The sequence below is a fragment of the Dasypus novemcinctus genome, chromosome 26 (genome assembly GCF_030445035.2).
Source record: "Dasypus novemcinctus isolate mDasNov1 chromosome 26, mDasNov1.1.hap2, whole genome shotgun sequence".
Classification (NCBI taxonomy): Eukaryota; Metazoa; Chordata; class Mammalia; order Cingulata; family Dasypodidae; genus Dasypus; species Dasypus novemcinctus.
Window position 1 is genome coordinate 36129266 of NC_080698.1, and position 18674 is coordinate 36147939.

At 40.9% G+C, this 18674-nt stretch overlaps 1 protein-coding gene across 4 annotated transcripts in view; it reads right to left on the reverse strand.

Annotated features, from left to right (window-relative positions):
- CNTN3 (contactin 3) overlaps positions 1 to 18674 on the reverse strand; it is a 440215-nt gene that overhangs the window by 117267 nt on the left and 304274 nt on the right. For all 4 annotated transcript variants that reach the window (XM_058288968.1, XM_058288967.1, XM_071212161.1 and 1 more), the window contains one exon: positions 693 to 896. In XM_058288968.1, the coding sequence (XP_058144951.1) occupies positions 693 to 896 (204 nt within the window). The remainder of the gene's footprint in view (positions 1 to 692; positions 897 to 18674) is intronic.

Sequence of the window (18674 nt, forward strand, 5' to 3'; positions counted from 1 at the left end):
ACCAATCATAAACTTAAGAAATTTTCCCTTGGAGGCAAGAAACAGTGACTTAATAAATGGGAAAAATCAAATTCAATTATAAATGACTGGAAAGAAGTGCTTAGACACTTTGTGGTCATGCCATTTGCTATATCAGATATGGATTTGTGTAAGTGGCTTACAAATCAGATTCCTCTGCAGCAGGGTCTCCCCTTAAGAAGCCATCAAAGGGTCGATGAAACAGATTTTTCTCTTTAATGAATTTTTTTAGAGATGCTTTATTAGCCTATAATAAAATATCCAGAGCATCAAAATCTCAGTCTGCCCAAGGTAAGGACAATGAGGCTTCATGGGATTTAACCTGTGCATTTGCACTGGACCCCATGGTCAGAAGGGCCCCAGGCTCAGAAGGACCCACCCATGGTTTAATGCTCTGCTGTCGCCACCATGAAATTCTTAATAACTTTTGAAATGGAGGCTCCATGTTTTCATGGAGCCCTGCAACTTATGTAACTGGTCCTGGGTAAAGATTACACATAGGGACCTATGAATTATGAAACTATCTTAGACTACATATTCATATTCATAAATATTCTTTGTTCAGAAATAAATGAAATGCTTTTTCAAGATATATTATTTACTTTTTCCGGTTGTTTTTACTTGGATGCACAACAACATTTCGACTCAGAATTACACATTAAAATATTGCATACCATCAGAACGTAACACCAAAGGAGTTGGAGAACCCAGTACCCAGGCATTTGTCACCGTACTTGTCACCACACATGTGTAATTTCCTACATCAGAAGGCTCCACTTTGGCTATGTAGAGGTGCCCCGTCTCCTGAGAGACAAATCTCCGGCTATCTTCTTCAACAAACGATGGGTATTCGTTGAATATCCAAGCATATGATAGTTCTGATAAAAATTTTTGAAGAGAAAGACATTTCATTATCTATGAAAGTTTTCCATAGTATGATAAAAAATGTAATCCATGGGCTTACTAGATAATTAAGCTTCAGTTGCCCCACAGATGGTGACAGACTGGAGGGCAGGGACTATATCCATCTCCTGCTCTTGTGAACTTCAGACCAGATCATAAAGCCTGGCACAGAGCAAGTGCTTAATAAATATTTTCTTTATAAATCAGTCTTACAGTGTGAGCCGGTTTAGATACTGATTTACAATGCAGTGTTTTAGGATGAGTGTGAGAATCGTGGCTAGACTAGATTACTGGAAAAACCAGTTAGATTTTTCTAAATCCCATGCATACTGTTTGTTTCCACAAATCAATGACCCTTCTCTTTGCTTTAATGCTAGAACCCTTTGTCTGCGTAGCACTATGGATGATACATAACAGGTAGTGAATTATTTCTACCTAGCACTAGGTTTGAGGTTTGGTGAAAATAAATATTCAAGACACATAAAATCTGTACATGTATATTTACTGCTACAAAACACAAAAACAAAAACCTCAAAAGACACAGGTTTCAAGTAAGGAGACAAGATATAATTAAGAGGTGGGATAATCAATGTGGGCAGGTTTTGGAATTTCCCAGAGTACTTTTGTTCCTCTGGTGCCTAGTTTTTTCAAGGTGACCCTACAAAGTTGCACAAAGCTCCATGCCAGTATGACTCAGTCCCATCATTTGGAAAGTAGTGCCATGCCCACAAAAACTTCAGCATGAGAGACAAACTGGATAATCATACAGATAAAATTTCTGCAGTATGGGTATATTTCTTACTATGACATCACTTGCTCTATTGGCCACAGATTAAATCATAAAGACTCAGCATCACCCAAGCTGAGTCACATGGAACTATGCAGCAATGACTCGTCTGTGGGCCTTTACTATCATCCACCTCTTGGACAAAAGCCTGAGCTAGACATGAGCATATCAGCCTAATGTCACAACCTAGATAGAACTCAATAAATACTGGAGGTAGGGAGTGAAAGTTCCCTAGCCCTTCAGTCCAGATGAGCGCTGTTGAATATTCACTGTTAGTGAAGCACAATGAAGAGTTAAAGAGTGAAATAAGGCTGTGGGAGTTAAAGATGAGCTTCTAATGGTCAAAAAATAGACTAAGGTTCTTCATTTTTCTAAGTGAGAATTCCACAATTCAGCCCCTTCATTTCCAAATCATAAGCATGCACCCTTCTTTCATACAGAACACACACATAGTATAGGTCCTCTTCGGGGACCCAGCTGAGTTACCTGTGGGTCACAGGAATATACATTCAGCACCTATCAAAATAAGGCTGAGAGAGGTGGTGCTAAAGACAAATACAATCAGACTGACCATGCCAAGAGCTCTAGATGTTATTCTTGAATAAAATTCTGAAACTAAGAATCTTAATCTTTGGGCCAGATTTGTCTGCCCCTTGGCAAAATCACCTTTACTTCAAAGTCATGCTTAATGTTTGTGTTGCAGGTCATGACTAAACCAAGCCATGTGAAATGATTCTGTGTTCATTATCTATTATGAGGGAGGACACTGTTCATTAGCATTCTTGTGGGAGCAACATTATTACTATCATTAGCACCACTATCCCAGATGTCTCCCAACAGCTCTTTCTGGATCATGCCTTACTCCCGATTAATTTTCATTTCCCTCCTGTACTTTCTATGATCTTCCAAAATTACCAATCTGATCATGTCAATTCCTGACATAAAGCTTTCTGGCACTTCTTAGTACTCTCAGGAATAATGCAAAATTGCTTAACTTGAATATGTGACCCTTCATGATTAAGCCGCTGCTCAAAGCCTTAAGCACTTTGAGAAGCCCCATTTTCACTCTTGTACTTGGCCTTTGGCACATGCTGCTACATGGGTCCACAATGCCCTTCATCTCTGCCCACTCTTTTTCTTCTTCCTCTTCAACACCAAACCCGTTTCTGCCTAGATAAGTTCCAAATAGTGTTAAAGATTAGAACCATCTGGCATGGGGGACCATCTCTTAAGAAAAGTCTTTAAGCCTTCTCATCTGATTTGGTGTTTATATAGAGAGCAACTCTCAGCTTATTTCAATTAAAGCAATTATCACTTAACGTTGTAATAGTTTACTCATCTGTCTTCCTACCATTTGTACCCAGCACCCTCCATTCCCCAAATAAACAAAATGCAAAACTTAAAAAGCCATTTAGTTGGTTCTCAATAACTGTTTATTGAGTTAATCAAGGGTAAAATTACACTACTATCTCTAGGTAAAGTCCAAAACTAGAGGGTTTTTTTTTAAATTTAGGACCAAGGTAATCCTACATTCTCCAAAGCGACTGTTGGTTTTTTCCTTTGTGATAAGAAGTACTAAATCCCATAATGTTGCTTTGTTCTAGATTCTGGATTGTTCAGAGCCAAATTGATATTTAACTTTAGCAACTGTGGTTGTTATATTTGTTTCCTTCTTCCCTTGACACTATTTTATAATTTCATTAATCAAAAGAATTTTTGGAAAACATGGGGAATCAAAATAAATTTAATAAATAACAAGTACAAAAACATATTTAAGGCACAATTACAATGGGGAAGGACATCTCCATTTAGTAGAGGGAGGCACAAGAGAATGTGCAGGGGCTGAGTGATGGTTGCATTATCTCCTTCATGACTGTAGGAAAGGGTCTTAAGGGCAGGAAAACACTGATAAGCAGAGATAAAAGACACTGGAGGTAGAGGGAAGAGCACTTGAAAGGCAATGAAGGGAGAGAATATAGTAAGTACCTGGTCTGAAATGGAATGTGCTGAATGACCCCCTTCCACCCCCCCACACATGCAAATACCTGAATGCTTCCAAAGAGCAAATTTTAAGACCACTAGGAGATAATGATTTCTAACCTAATATTGACCTTTAAATCATGTTATCATATCAGGTGAGAGTGTTTCATGAAATTCCAATAACTCATGTGATAAGTTGTGAAATCTAAACTTGTTTATTGGATTGTATTTTTCAAAAATGTTTCTCCAGAGTGGGCATCACCATCCCCAAATCCTCAAGATTGAGAAATGAACAAGCATAAGGTGGGAATGCAACTATGGACTAAAGTAGACTTATTATTATTCAAGTAATAGAAGAAATTCTAACACTGATATAAAGACAGTGTTCACCAGAGGTTCTGGGAGAAGGGAGAGGGAAAAATAGTTGTATCATAGGGCAGTATGGGGACATTGGAATTGTTCTGCATGATATTGCAATGACAGATAAAAACCATGAAGAGGAAGGGGACCGAAAATCTAACAAGCCTGGTAAGAGAACCTGAGGCAGTGGCCTGTTTAACTAGCAGTAGCCTGCTGAGTCACACAGGCAAGCTAGGAAGGGGCAGCCAGCAAAGAAGGAAGGGGCTAGAGGGACACCACCACCACCCATCCATCTAGCTGTCAGGTTACCTCATACCTCGAGGACAGTGACCAGAAGCTAATCCCTGCCAGTTAACACGCTCTGCAGAGGTCAAGGACAGATGCCAGGAGCCAATCACCACCAGAGAGCAACCCCCACCCCTAGACATCCCACACTCTGGGTCCCCACACCCCTAGGCCCTTGGTTTTCAATGCAGACCCTGGAGTCCTGTGCCTCCATAAAACAGGGGACCCCAGGGCAGAACTTGCCAGTTTCTCCCTTGAATATGCCTGCCTTCAACTCTGAAAGGTGTCCTTTCTTTTCCTTGCTTTACCTCCTAATAAATTCTTTGCTTGCCTGGTTGATTTGTGCCTCGTCCTTGAATTCTTTCTCGTAAGGAAGCCAAGAACCTGGACACCGATCACTGACTCTGATAACAAAACCTATAAAATTGTGCAGTGCCAAGTGTAAACCATAATGTAAACTGCAGACCATGCTTAGCAGCAATGCTTCAGTATGTGTTCGTCAGTTGTAACAAATGTACCACACGAAGGAAAGATGTTGTTCAGGGGGGAAAGCGGGAGGTGGGTGTGGGGTACATCAGAATCCCCTACAATTTCGAAGTAACTTTTATGTAATCTAAAGCTTCTTTTAAATAAAGAAAAAAAGGGCTAAAAAAAAAAAGTTCTTCTCCAACATCCACTCCAGAGTTGGCCTCCTGCCTACACTGATGGTGGTTTTCTCTTACATTACCGAATAAACGGTAAAGGGAAATTAACCTGGTATAGTAAATTGAATTTGATCTTCATTTGTTAAAAGTGGCAGCGATTGTATCCACAACCCTTCAGTTCTAAGCATCAAGTCCCTCACCCCTCTTCTTGACCCCAACCTCACCTTGGGATGCTGTGTGTGAAATTAATGATTGTTGCTCCCCCTCCCTTCTACCGAGCCAGACTGAAACTTCCAATGCTCCCCCATATAGCAGATCTTAGCCAGGCATCACAAATAAGAAGTCCATCTTATTAAACTAGTTTATACTAAAATGAGAATGGCTGGTGGAAAAACTCATATTCCAAAGTCAGAAAACCTAAAATTGGGTAAATTCATTCAGAAGACTATTATACAAGAATGAGAATGAATGAACACTAATGACACTGGATAAATTGGAATGAATATCTCACAGGTAATTTTGACTGAAAATGCTCAACACAAAATAATATATGTTGTATGATTCCATTTATGGTCTATCTTTTAATATTAAAATTAATATTATTAATATTTAAACTATTATACTACTCTTACCTTGTTAAAGAGATATTGCAGTGGCTTTCCTAAAGAACTTAATAACTGACTATTAAGAGAAGGGAAGGGATCCAAAGTTAAAATCATTTTAAGGCTACTCCCTAAACATGTGTAAAGAAGTGGATATATAAGAATCAGGGATATGAATTGGGCAGTACTGTGGAGGTGTCCCACTTAGCTTTCACTTCAAGAGAACCTGCTACATGGAAGACAGTTGGCTGATTGCCTCCTTTTCAAAGGGTAATTTTCTCTCTCCCCAATTTTCATCAAGAAAATCTCCCCACTTTACCCCCAGGCTCTTGATAAATGCAGAGACTCCTGACTGATTCTTAGCATTTGCCCTCCAGATAGGCCCAGACAAGTTGGCACACCAAGATGAAAATAGTTTAAACTCAAGCTAAGACCTCCATCAAACCAAGAAGTAAAAAATTTTCCATTTATGGTGCTCTCATCTGCGTGGGCTAAAGTACTGAGAAGAAAAAGCCCTCACACAATTTGAAAATGAACCAGGAGAAAATACTGTCTTGTAGAGATTAGGACTCCTGCATTTTTCTTTCAGGAATTAATACAATCATGCAGATTTAGAGTTCTAAATCAGACTGCTATAGGAATATTGCTTGAGTTACAAAGGATTTATATTCTTGAACCATCACCCAATGTAAATGGTGATCCTTAGGTGTGATCCTCACAAAATTGCATATAAAATACAAATCTTGTATATAGTATAGAGTATAGAATGACATACTAAACAGTTTTCATAAACACCCCCTCCTTTTCATATCCTAATGGTTCAAGTGAGTATAACTTTAAATTTAAACGTGTAAAAATATGGTGTAAATGTTGGAATAGGATGTAACTAGACAAATAATGTGGTCTGTTCACACCTTTGGCAAATACATCCCCAGAAAATCAAGAGAATAAAATCCTTGTCTAAAAATAACAAAATCACTCTAACGTTTGAGCTGGAATACCTAGTGAAAAGCAGGAAAAGTAAGAAGAGCTACTGTGAGGGTGGAAAGTTTGACATGCAAAATAGATTTTGAAACTCAGGCAGGTATCCTAGAAGTTGATGCCACTGGAAAGTTAAATATATGCTTAGGAGAGAGTTTGAGGCTAATACAGACATGGTAAACTGAATAACGGCCCCCCAAAGATGCCCACATCATAATCCCTGCCAACTGTGAATATGCTACCTTACATGGCAAGAGAGATTTTGCAGATGTGATTAAGTGAAGGACTCTGTGTGGGGAAGATTAGCTTGGCTTATCCCAGTGGGCCTAATGTAACCACACAACCCTTTTAAGAGGGAGAAAGGAGGGTAAGGGGCAGAGGGAAGGAAATATAGGCATACCTCATTTTATTGTGATTCACTTTACCGCACTTTCAGATATTGCTTTTTTTACAAACTAAAGATTGAAGGTTTGTGGCAACCCTGCCTTGCATTAAGCATGTTTATTGGCACCATTTTTCCAACAGCACATGCTTACTTTGTGTTTCTATTACATTTTAATTGCGGCATGTACACTTTTTAAAAAAAATTTTCATGTTTTTATTGAAGGTTGTAATTCATACATGAATATCCATAAACACTGTTTATAGTATTAAGTTGTGAACTTAGAAAACGGACATGCATATCATCATACGGGGATCCCATACATTACCCCACCACCAACACTTGGTATTGTTGTGAAACAACTGTTACAAACTATGAAAGGGTATCATCAAAACTTTGCTACTAACTCTACCCAGCATCTTACATTTGGTATATTTTTTCCAATTAATGACACCTACATTAGTATTGTATACTTATATAGTTCATGAGAGAATGTTTTCATATTTGTTCAGTTAACTACAGCCCATCTTCTACCACAGGATTCATTGTGTTATACAGTTCCAAGCTTTGTACAATCCATTCGAAGTGTATATTCAGTGGCTCTCATATCTATCACAGAATTATGCTGTCATCACCTCAATTTTAGAATGTTTTCATCACTCCAAAAGGAAAATCCTATACCCCCTTGCACCCTGTTATTGTTGTCCCTTAGAATTGTTACAACTTTTTCGCTATTGCTGCAAAAATATTACAATATTACTAATAAGCATAATCTATAAATTACATTAGCTGTAGTTATCCCATGCACCATACTTTGTAAAGGAAGAATATTTTTATACTATTAACCACAATCTTCATCTATCACCAATTCACTATGTTATATAGTCCCTACTGGTTTATTAAACCATACACCCAAAGTATGAGCAATGGAAGAAAAAACAGACAAAGGAGACCTCAGCAAATACAAACACTCCCGTGCTTCAAGGACTCCATCAAGAAAGTGAACAGGTAGCCCACCGCTTTTGGCCCACATGAACTGATTTGTTGAGTGCCTTCGATTCCACCTCTTACCCGCCTTCCCCCACATAGGATAGGAGGGGACTGGTATTGGCAACTGCAGGTGCTTTTGGCCTTCACGGACTTGACTGCTGGATACCTGAGGCTCCACCCCGATCCCTGAAAGACAAGAGGGAGGCACTGTTGCCCCAGCTTCTCTGGGTAACTGCAGGTGCCTTTGTCCCATACAGACTGAAGAGTCGGACACCTGTAGCAACATCCCCACATGCAAGTAGGATAGGTGGGGAGCTGTGTTTCTTCAGTCTTTCTGGGTAATGACAGGTACTTTTGGCCTGCATGGACTAGACTGGTGGGTACATATGGATCCACTCCCAACCTCCAATAGCATAGAAGGTCATTGGTGCTTCCTCAACCTCTCTGTGAAATTGCAGGCACTTTTGGAATACACAGACTGAACAGTTGGGCACTTCTGGTTCCATCCTCACTCCCTAAAGGGAAGAAGGGACAGCACTTCCTAAGTCTTTCAGGGCAACTGCAAGCATATTCGCCCACCCACAAGGTAGAATTTTGGGCACTCCAGAGGGTTCATCACCTTCCCTGGCAAGGGAGGATGGGTGCCCGTGCTCCATCAGTCTACCTGGTCAATTGAGTCATTTTAGACCCACATAGCACAGATTGTTGCTCATACCTGCAGCTTCATCCCCACCCCAGGCAGGGAAGGAAGGGGTATGAAGCTTCATCAGTCTCTGTGGGCAACTACAGATGGTCTTGGCCTGTACAACATGGATTATTACACAAGGCTGTGGCTCTGTCCTTAGTGCTGGCAGAGGAGAAATGTGGAAGAAGCTTCATCAGTCCCTGGGGCAATGCGAGCAGCTTCAGCTTCTGAAGCTTACAGAACCAACTACATCTTCAGCTCCTACTATACAATCATAAAGGGAAAAAAGGCAACAAAGCCCTAAACTAAAGAGAGAAACCATGCCAAGAATAAATACATCTAGAAAGCCTGATGCCAAGACCCAAGAAAAAATTACAATCCATACCAAAATATAGGAAGATACGGTCCAGGTAAAGGAAAAGGTAGGCCTCCAGATGACATAAAGGAGTTGAGACAACTAGTCACAGATGTTCAAACAAATTTCCTTAATAAATTTAATGAGATGACTAAATAGATTAAGTATATTAAGAAGGCACTGGATGAGCACAACAAAGAATTGGAAAGCATAAATAGAAAAACAGCAGAGCTTATGGGAATGAAGGTGTAATAAATGACATTTTAAAAAAACAAAACAAAACACTGGAGGCATCTAACAGCAGATTTGAGGAGGCAGAAGAAAGGATCAAATGACCTTGAAGACACGGCCTTTGAAAGTGAACATACAAAAGAACAGATGGAGAAAAGACTGGAAAAAATTGAACAGGATCTCAGGGAAATAAATGTCAGCAAAAGACATACAAACATACATGTCAAGGGTGTCCCAGAAGGAGAAGAGAAGGGAAAAAGTGGTAGAAGGAATATTGGAAGAAATAATGGTAGAAAATTTCCCAGATCTACTGAAAGACAAAGAAGTCTGTATCCAAGAACCTAATGTACTCCCATCTGAATAAATCCAAAGAGACCAACTCTGAGACACATACTAATCAGAATGTCAAATGCCAAAGACAAAGAGAGAATTCTGAGAGCAGCAAGAGAAAAATGAATGCATAATGCATAAGGGATACCCAATAAAATTAAGTGCTAATTTCTCACCAGAAACCATGAAAGCAAGAAGGCAGTGGTATAATATATTTAAGATACTGCAAGAGAAAAACTGACAGTCAAGAATCTTTTATCTAGCAAGAATGTCTTTCAAAAATGGGGGTGGGGGGAGGTTTAGAATATTCACAGATAAACAGGAACTGAGAGAGTCTGTAATCAAGAGACTGGCTTTGTAGGAAATATTAAAGGGAGTGCTAAAGCCTGAAAAGACAAGACAGGAGAGAGAAGCTTGGCAAAGAGTTTGGAAATGAAGACTTTTTTCAGTAAAAGTAACTAAAAATGCTAAAAGAGTGGTGAAAAATAAAATACGACAGAAAAAACCCAAAGATCAAAATGGGTGACATAAGAACTGCCTTTACAGTAATAACATTGAATATTAATGGATTAAATTCCCCAGTCAACAGACACAGACTGGAAGAAGGGATAAAAAAATACGAGCCATCTATATGCTGCCTGCAAGAGATTTACCTTTGAACCAAGGAAACCAACAGATTGAAAGCGAAAGGATGGAAAAACGATATTCCATGCATGCAGTAACAAAAACAAAAACAACAACAAAACCCAGAATAGGTATACTTATATCAGATAAAACAAGACTTTAAAAGCAAAATGGCTATTAGAGACAAGGAAAAACATTATACATTAGTAAAAGGGGCAATTCACCAGGAAGAAATAACAATCATAAATGTATATGTACCTAACCAGGATGCCCCAAGATACATGAGGCAAACATTGGTAAAACCTAAGAGGGAAATAGATATCTCTACAATAATAGATGGAAATTCAATACACCCTCTCAGCATTGGATCGAACATCTGGCCAAAGGATCAATAAAGAAACAGAGTTCGAATAATATGAGAAATGGACTAAAATTAATAGACATCCTGAACATTGAGCCCCCAAACAGCAGGATATACATTCTTCTCAAGTGCTCATGGATCTTTCTCCAGGATAAACCATATGCTGAGCCACAAAGCAGATCTCAATAAATTCAACAAGATTGAAATTATATTATAAAAAGCACTTTTTCTGATCATAATGTAATAACATGGAAATCAACAAGAGGCAGAAAAAGGGAAAAAATCACAAATATATGGAGATTAAACAACACACTCTTAAATAATCAATGGGTCAAAGAAAAAATTTTTAGAGAAATAAATATCTTGAGATGAATAAAAATGAGAACACAACATATCAATCTATGGGATGTAGCAAAGGCAATGCTGAGAGGAAAATTTATAGCCTTCAATGCTTACATTGAAAAAGAATAAAGAGGTAAAATCAATGACCTAACTGCACAGCTGGAGGAACTAGAAAAAGAAGAGCAAACTTTTCCCAAAGCAAGGAGAAGTAACGAAATAACAAAAATCAGAACAGATATACATGAAACTGAGAGCAAAAAACCAAGAGAATTAACAAAACCAAAAGTTCGTTCTTCAAGAAGATTAACAAAATCAACAAACCCTTGGCTAGACTGATAAAGAAAAAAAGAGAGAAAATGTAAGTAAATAAAGTAAAAAATGTAAATGGGGACATCGCTACAGAAATAAAAGAGATCATAAGAGGATACCGTGAACAACTGTATACCAAAAAAGTAGACAATACAGATGAAATGGAAAAACCCCAATGGAAAAACCCCTAGGAACGTATGAACAATCTACACTGAACCTGGAAGAAATAGATGACCTCAACAAGTCAACCACAAGTGAAGAGACTGACATAGTCATCAGACAACTCCCCAAAATGAAAAGCCTAGTACCAGATGGTTTCACAGTTGAGTTCCACCAAGTGTTCAAAGAAGACTTAATACTAACGTTACTCAAGCTCTTCCAAAAAATTGAACAACACTACAAAACTCATTCTATGAGGCCAATATCACCCTGGTAAGATTTACAAAAAAAGAAAATTACAGATCCATTTCCCTAATGAATATGGATGCAAAAATTCTTAACAAAATATTTGTTTATCAAATACAACAACACATTAAAAGATTTATTCCACATGATCAAGTGGGTTTTATACCAGGCAAGCAAGTGTGGCTCAACACAAGAAAATCAATCAGTGTAATATGCCACATTAATAAATGAAAAGAAAAATCACATGATCCTACCAATTGATGCAGAGAAGGCACTTGACATAATACAGCATCCTTTCTTGATAAAAATATTACATAAGATAGGAATTAAAGGAAACTTCCTCAGCAAGATAAAGGTCTATATGAAAACCCCACAACTAAGATTATACTCAATGGTGAAAGACTGAAAGCTTCCCCGTTGAGATCAGGAACATGGCAAGGATGCCCATTCTCACTCAATACAGTGTTAGAGGCTCTAGTTAGTAACAACCGGGCAAAAAAAAAGAAATAAAAGCATTCAAATCAGAAAGGAAGAAGTAAAACTTTTGCTATTTGCAGATGATATGATCCAATGCCTAGTAAGTCCCTAAAAATCTAAAACAAAGTGGCTAGAGCTAATAAATGGTTTCAGTAGATTGTCAGGATGAAAGAGCAATACACAAAAATCAGTGGTGTTTCTATACACTAGGAATGTGCAATCTGAGGAGGAAGTCAGGAAAAAGATTCCAATTACAATAGTGACTAAAAGAATCAAATATTTAGGAATAAACTTAACTAAGGATGTAAAGCACTTGTATTAAGGAACCTACATGCATTGCTAAAAGAAAGTTTATAAAGACCTAGATCATTGGAAGAACATTACATGCTCATGGATTGGAAAACTAAATATCATTAAGGGAAGTGAACATGGCTCAACTGATAAGAGTGTCTGTCTACCATATGGAGGGTCCAGGGTTCAATCCCCAGGGCCTCCTGACCCATGTGGTAAAGCTGGCCCATGCGCAGTGCTGCCGTGCTCAATGAGTGCCATGCCATGCAGGGGCATCCGCACGTAGGAGTGTCCCACGTGCAAGGAGTGCACCCTGCAAGGAGAGCTGCCCTGCATGATAAAAGCGCAGCCTGCCCAGGAGTGGTGCCGCACACACAGAGAGCTGATGTAGCAAGATGATGCAACAGAGAAGAGATGCAGTTTCCCAGTGCGCCGGATAATGCAAGCAGAGGCAGAAGAACACACAGAGAATGGACACAGAAAGCAGACAACGGGGGGAAGGGGAGAGAAATAAATCAAATAAATCTTTAAAAATAAATAAATAAATAAATAAATAAATAAATAAATATATAAATAAATAAATATTAAGATCTCAATTCCATCTAAACTGATATACAGATTCAATGCAATACTGATAAAAAGTCCACTAGCATTTTTAAACAAATGGAAAACACAATTATCAAATTTATTGGGAAGGATAAGGGGCCCCAAATAGCCAGAAACATCTTAAAAAGGAAAAGGTAAGTTGGAGGACTTTCCCATGGTACTGGCATATAGAGACACATAGACCAATGGAACTGAACTGATGGTTCAGAAACAGACCTTAACATCTATGATCAAGTGATTTTTTACAAACCTGGCAACCCCACCCAGCTGGGTAAGAACAGTCTATTCAACAACTGGTGCTAGAAGAACTGGATATCCATAGGCTAAAGAAAGAGAACCCTATGTCACACTTTAACAAAAATTAACTCAAAAAGGATCAAAGACCAAAATATATAAGCTAGAACCATAAAGCTCCTAGAAGAAAAGGTAGGAAAACATCTTCAATACCTGGTAGTAGGTAGAGTATTCTTAAACCTTACACTGAAAGTATGAGTAATGAAAGAAAACATGGATAAATGAGACCTCCTCAGACTTCAGCACTTATGTGCTGAAGGTGAAAAGGCAGTCTATCTGATGGGAGAAAATATTTGAAAACCACGTATCCAATCAGGGTTTGATTTCCATCCTATATAAAGAAATCATATAACTCAACAATAAAAGAGCAAGCAATCTGATTTTAAAATGGGCAAAAGACTGAAACAGACATTTCTCCAAAGAGGAAATACAAATGGCAGGGCACATTAAAAAATGCTCAACATGACTACTTATTAGGAAAATGCAAATCAAAATGATAATGAGATATCGTCTCGCACCACATTGAATGGTGATTATTAAAAAAAAAAAAAACAGGAGAGGGGGCAAGATGGCGGCTGAGTGAACATCCCTGTTAGAGTCTTCTGCAGGGAATCGGCTGGGCGGCGTTGGAGACTCTTTGGGACCGGATTGTTTCGGGATTTTTGCTGGTCCGGAGGTGTCTGGACATCGATTTGGAGGGAAGGTAACAGAGAGGATTCGTCTGTGAAATATACACGGAGATCCCAGCTACCTGTAGAGGATTCCCTTCTTGGGTAGGCGGAGACGAGGCATCTAGCCCCGCTCGGTGGGGCTGAGCCAGGCCGGGCCGGGCCGCGGTAGCGTTTGGAGCCGGGGGGGGCCGGTGCAGGCCCCGGCTGCCGGCCGCGGCAGCGCTTGGAGCCGGGCGGGGCCGGTGCAGGCCCCGGCTGCGGGCCGCGGCAGCGCTTGGAGCCGGGCGGGGCCGGTGCAGGCCCCGGCTGCGGGCCGCGGCAGCGCTTGGAGCCGGGCGGGGCCGGTGCAGGCCCCGGCTGCGGGCCGCGGCAGCGCTTGGAGCCGGGCGGGGCCGGTGCAGGCCCCGGCTGCGGGCCGCGGCAGCGCTTGGAGCCGGGCGGGGCCGGTGCAGGCCCCGGCTGCGGGCCGCGGCAGCGCTTGGAGCCGGGCGGGGCCGGTGCAGGCCCCGGCTGCGGGCCGCGGCAGCGCTTGGAGCCGGGCGGGGCCGGTGCAGGCCCCGGCTGCGGGCCGCGGCAGCGCTTGGAGCCGGGCGGGGCCGGTGCAGGCCCCGGCTGCGGGCCGCGGCAGCGCTTGGAGCCGGGCGGGGCCGGTGCAGGCCCCGGCTGCGGGCCGCGGCAGCGCTTGGAGCCGGGCGGGGCCGGTGAAGGCCCCGGCTGCGGGCCGCGGCAGCGCTTGGAGCCGGGCGGGGCCGGTGCAGGCCCGGGCTGCGGGCCGCGGCAGCGCTTGGAGCCGGGCGGGGCCGGTGCAGGCCCCGGCTGCGGGCCGCGGCAGCGCTTGGAGCCGGGCGGGGCCGGTGCAGGCCCCGGCTGCGGGCCGCGGCAGCGCTTGGAGCCGGGCGGGGCCGGTGCAGGCCCCGGCTGCGGGCCGCGGCAGCGTTTGGAGCCGGGCGGGCCCGGGTCACGCCCCGGCTGCGGGCCGCGGTAGCGTTTGGAGCCGGGCGGGCCCGTGTCAGGCCGCGGCGGGTACGGAGCCGGGTAGGGCCGGTCCAGGCCGCGGTGGCGGGAGGTGGACGCCGGAGCCGGCTGGGCCGCTGTAGCGAGCGGAGCTGGGCGGAGACAGGCCGGGCCAAGGCGGCGTGAGAAGCCGGGCAGAGCCGGTCTAAGCCTCCGCGGCGGGCGGAGCCGGGCCTGCGGAGGGGTTTCTGTTTTTTTTTTTGTTTGTTTGTTTGTTTTTTGTTTTGTTTTTTTTTAAATTTTACTTAATTTTTTTTTTTTTTTTTTTTTTTTTTTGAGCATCTGCAGTACTGGGGAGTTCGTGGGCCCTGGGCGGCCTATTGGGGGTTTGTGGGAAGGGAGGTGCTTGCAGACCCATTTGGGCAGACAGCGGGGGGGTTTTAGGGCAAAGCGGGGGGAAGTTGTTGTTTTAGATAGTGTTGCAATTGTGACACGTGTGTACCTGTATCTCTCTTCTCCCTATCCGTTCCCCACCGTTTGCCCATCCTCTTTTTCTTTCTTCCTTTCTTCTTGCCTTTCTTTTTTCTTTATTATAATTAGTTTTTTTTTTTTTTTTTTTCTTTCGGTTTTCTCTTTCCCTCTTGTCCCTCATCTTCCACTTATTTTTACTTTAATTCAAGTATACAATAGGTGCTACAGGGAACACCTCACATTTGCTGGGTTTTCCCATCCTCCACTGCCTCATTTCTGTGTGAACTGATTTAGGCTACCTACACTATCCCCCTTCCCCTGCATCTTGATATCCACTATCATCTACTGTCTCTCCTATATTCCACCCCCCACCTCCCGTTCTTTGATCCACAAAGTGTCTAACTCTTAATTTCTAATACCTTTGTTCTGTTTTCTGTCTATTATCCACTCTTGAAACTATTACCTTTCTTTTCTTTTTCCCTCTCTCATGAAAACAATAGCTGTGTAGTTCATACCATATTCCTCCCAAATTCAGTCATCAACTTCATAAAAGGTACTCTACCTACAGCTATAACTCTATACAATCTACATGAATCTAACCTCCATCCTTCCAGATCTCATATTCCTGCTTTATTAACATACGTCACCAATACAACTTTACACTTTTCCCTTGCTTACACAATTGCCTTTCTCCAACACTAATACTTTCCTCTAAAGTGAACTTAACCAACAACAAGTAACTAGAATAAGAAGAAAAAAAGTGACAAAGAGAAGATATAACTCCTGTGCAAAAATAACAACTAATTAACCTCCAAGAGCAGACAAAGAAGCTAAGGAACTGATTAAATTCGTCAAAATAAAGAGATGACCAGAAAGCAACAAAAATCTACGAACCAAACCAATAATCAGGAAAACATGGCTGAATCCAATCAACAAACCAATAATCACGAAGGGGAGCAAAACTTGGCACAAGCAATGAAAGATCTCAGAACATTTATCACCGACAAATTTGATGCAGTAATGAAAGAGGTTAACAACATGAAGACATCACTTGGAGGGGAAATTGCAGACATACGCAAAAACATAACAGATATGATGGGAATGAACACCACAGTTCAAGAAATCAAAAATACACTTGCAGCAAATATCAGCAGACTAGAAGAGACAGAGCAGAGAATTAGTGATGTGGAAGACAGTACATCAGAAATCAAACAGATAGTAGAAGGGGTCAATAAGAAGATAGAAAAAATCCAATTAGGATTTAGGGACCTGAATGACAATGCAAAACGCTCAAACATACGTATTATAGGCATTCCAGAAGGTGAAGAGAAGGGAAAGGGGTCAGAAAGAGTGTTGCAGGAAATAATGGCTGAAAACTTCCCAAATCTACTGAAAGAGACAGATGTACATATCCAAGAAGCACAGCGCACTCCACAAGTCATAAACCCCAACAGGCCCACCCCAAGACATATACTTGTCAAATTATCCAATGCTCAAGACAAAGAGAAAATCCTAAAAGCAGCAAGAGAAAAGAAAACCATCACATACAAGGGAAGCTCAATTAGATTAAGTGCTGATTTCTCTTCTGAAACCATGGAGGCAAGAAGACAGTGGTATGATATAGTCAAGGTACTAAAGGAAAAAAATTTCCAACCAAGAATACTCTATCCAGCTAAACTAGCATTCAAACATGATGGAGAGTTCAAAATATTCGCAGACAAACAGAAACTGAAAGAGTATACCAACAAGAAACCTCCCCTTCAAGAAATTCTAAAGGGAGTTCTGCAGGAAGAAAGGAAAAAACAGGAAAGGCAAAGTTGGAGGAGAGTATAAGACCAACAACAACAACAAAAAAGACAAAAAAAAATATACAAACAAAATATGACAAACACAAATCCAATCAAAATATGGCTAACACAAATAATTCCTTGATAGTAATAACACTGAATGTCAATGGATTAAACTCACCTATCAAAAGATTCACACTGGGACACTGGATAAGGAAATATGACCCATCCATATGCTGTCTACAAGAGACACATCTTAGACCCAGAGACGCATGGAGATTGAAAGTGAAAGGCTGGAAAACAATCATTCAAGCTAACAATAACCAAAAAAAGGCAGGAGTAGCTATATTAATATCAGACAAAATAGACTTTAAATGTGAAACAATTGTGAGAGACAAAGAAGGATACTACATTTTAGTCAAAGGGAAAATCTGTCAAGAAGATCGAACAATCATAAATATCTATGCCCCTAACAAGGGTGCCTCTAAATACGTCAGGCAAACGCTGGAAAAACTAAGTGAAAGAATAGATACATCTACAATTATAGTGGGGGATTCTAATACACCACTATCAATTCTGGACAGAACATCTCAAAAGAGAATCACCAAAGAAACAAAACATCTGAATAGTATATTAGAGGAGCTCGATCTAATAGACATATATAGATCGCTACACCCAAACACAGCAGGATATACATTTTTCTCAAGCGCACATGGATCATTCTCCAAGATAGATCATATGCTAGGCCACAAAGAAAGGCTGAATGAATTCAGAAAGATTGAAATCATACAAAACATTATCTCTGACCACAGTGGAGTCAAGCTGGAGATTTGCAAGGGAAAGAAGCCCAGATTTCACACCACGATTTGGAAATTAAACAACACACTCTTAGAAAAACAGTGGGTCAAAGAGGAAATCTCAAAAGAAATCAATGACTACCTTGAAACAAATGATAATGATAACACAACATACCAAAATTTATGGGATGCAGCAAAAGCAGTACTGAGAGGGAAGTTTATAGCCATAAATTCATATATCAAAAAAGAAGAAAGAGCAAAAATTGAAGAACTAACTGCACATTTGAAGGAATTAGAAAAACAACAACAAAGTAACCCAACAGGAAGAAGAAGGAAGGAAATAACAAAGATAAGAGCAGAACTAAATGAAATAGAAAATAAGAAAGCACTTGAACAGATAAACAAGACCAAGAGCTGGTTTTTTGAGAAGATTAACAAAATTGACAAACCTTTAGCAACGCTAACAAAGAAAAAAAGAGAGAAGATGCAAATACACAAAATAAGAAATGAGAAAGGCGATATCACCACTGACCCCACAGAAATAAAGACTATCATAAGAGGATATTTTGAAAAACTATATTCCAACAAAAATGACAATCTAGAGGAAATGGACAAATTCCTAGAAACACATAAACAGCCCATATTGACAAAAGAAGAAATTGATGATCTTAACAAACCAATCACAAGCAGAGAGATAGAATCAGTTATTAAAAATCTCCCAACTAAGAAGAGCCCAGGGCCAGATGGCTTCA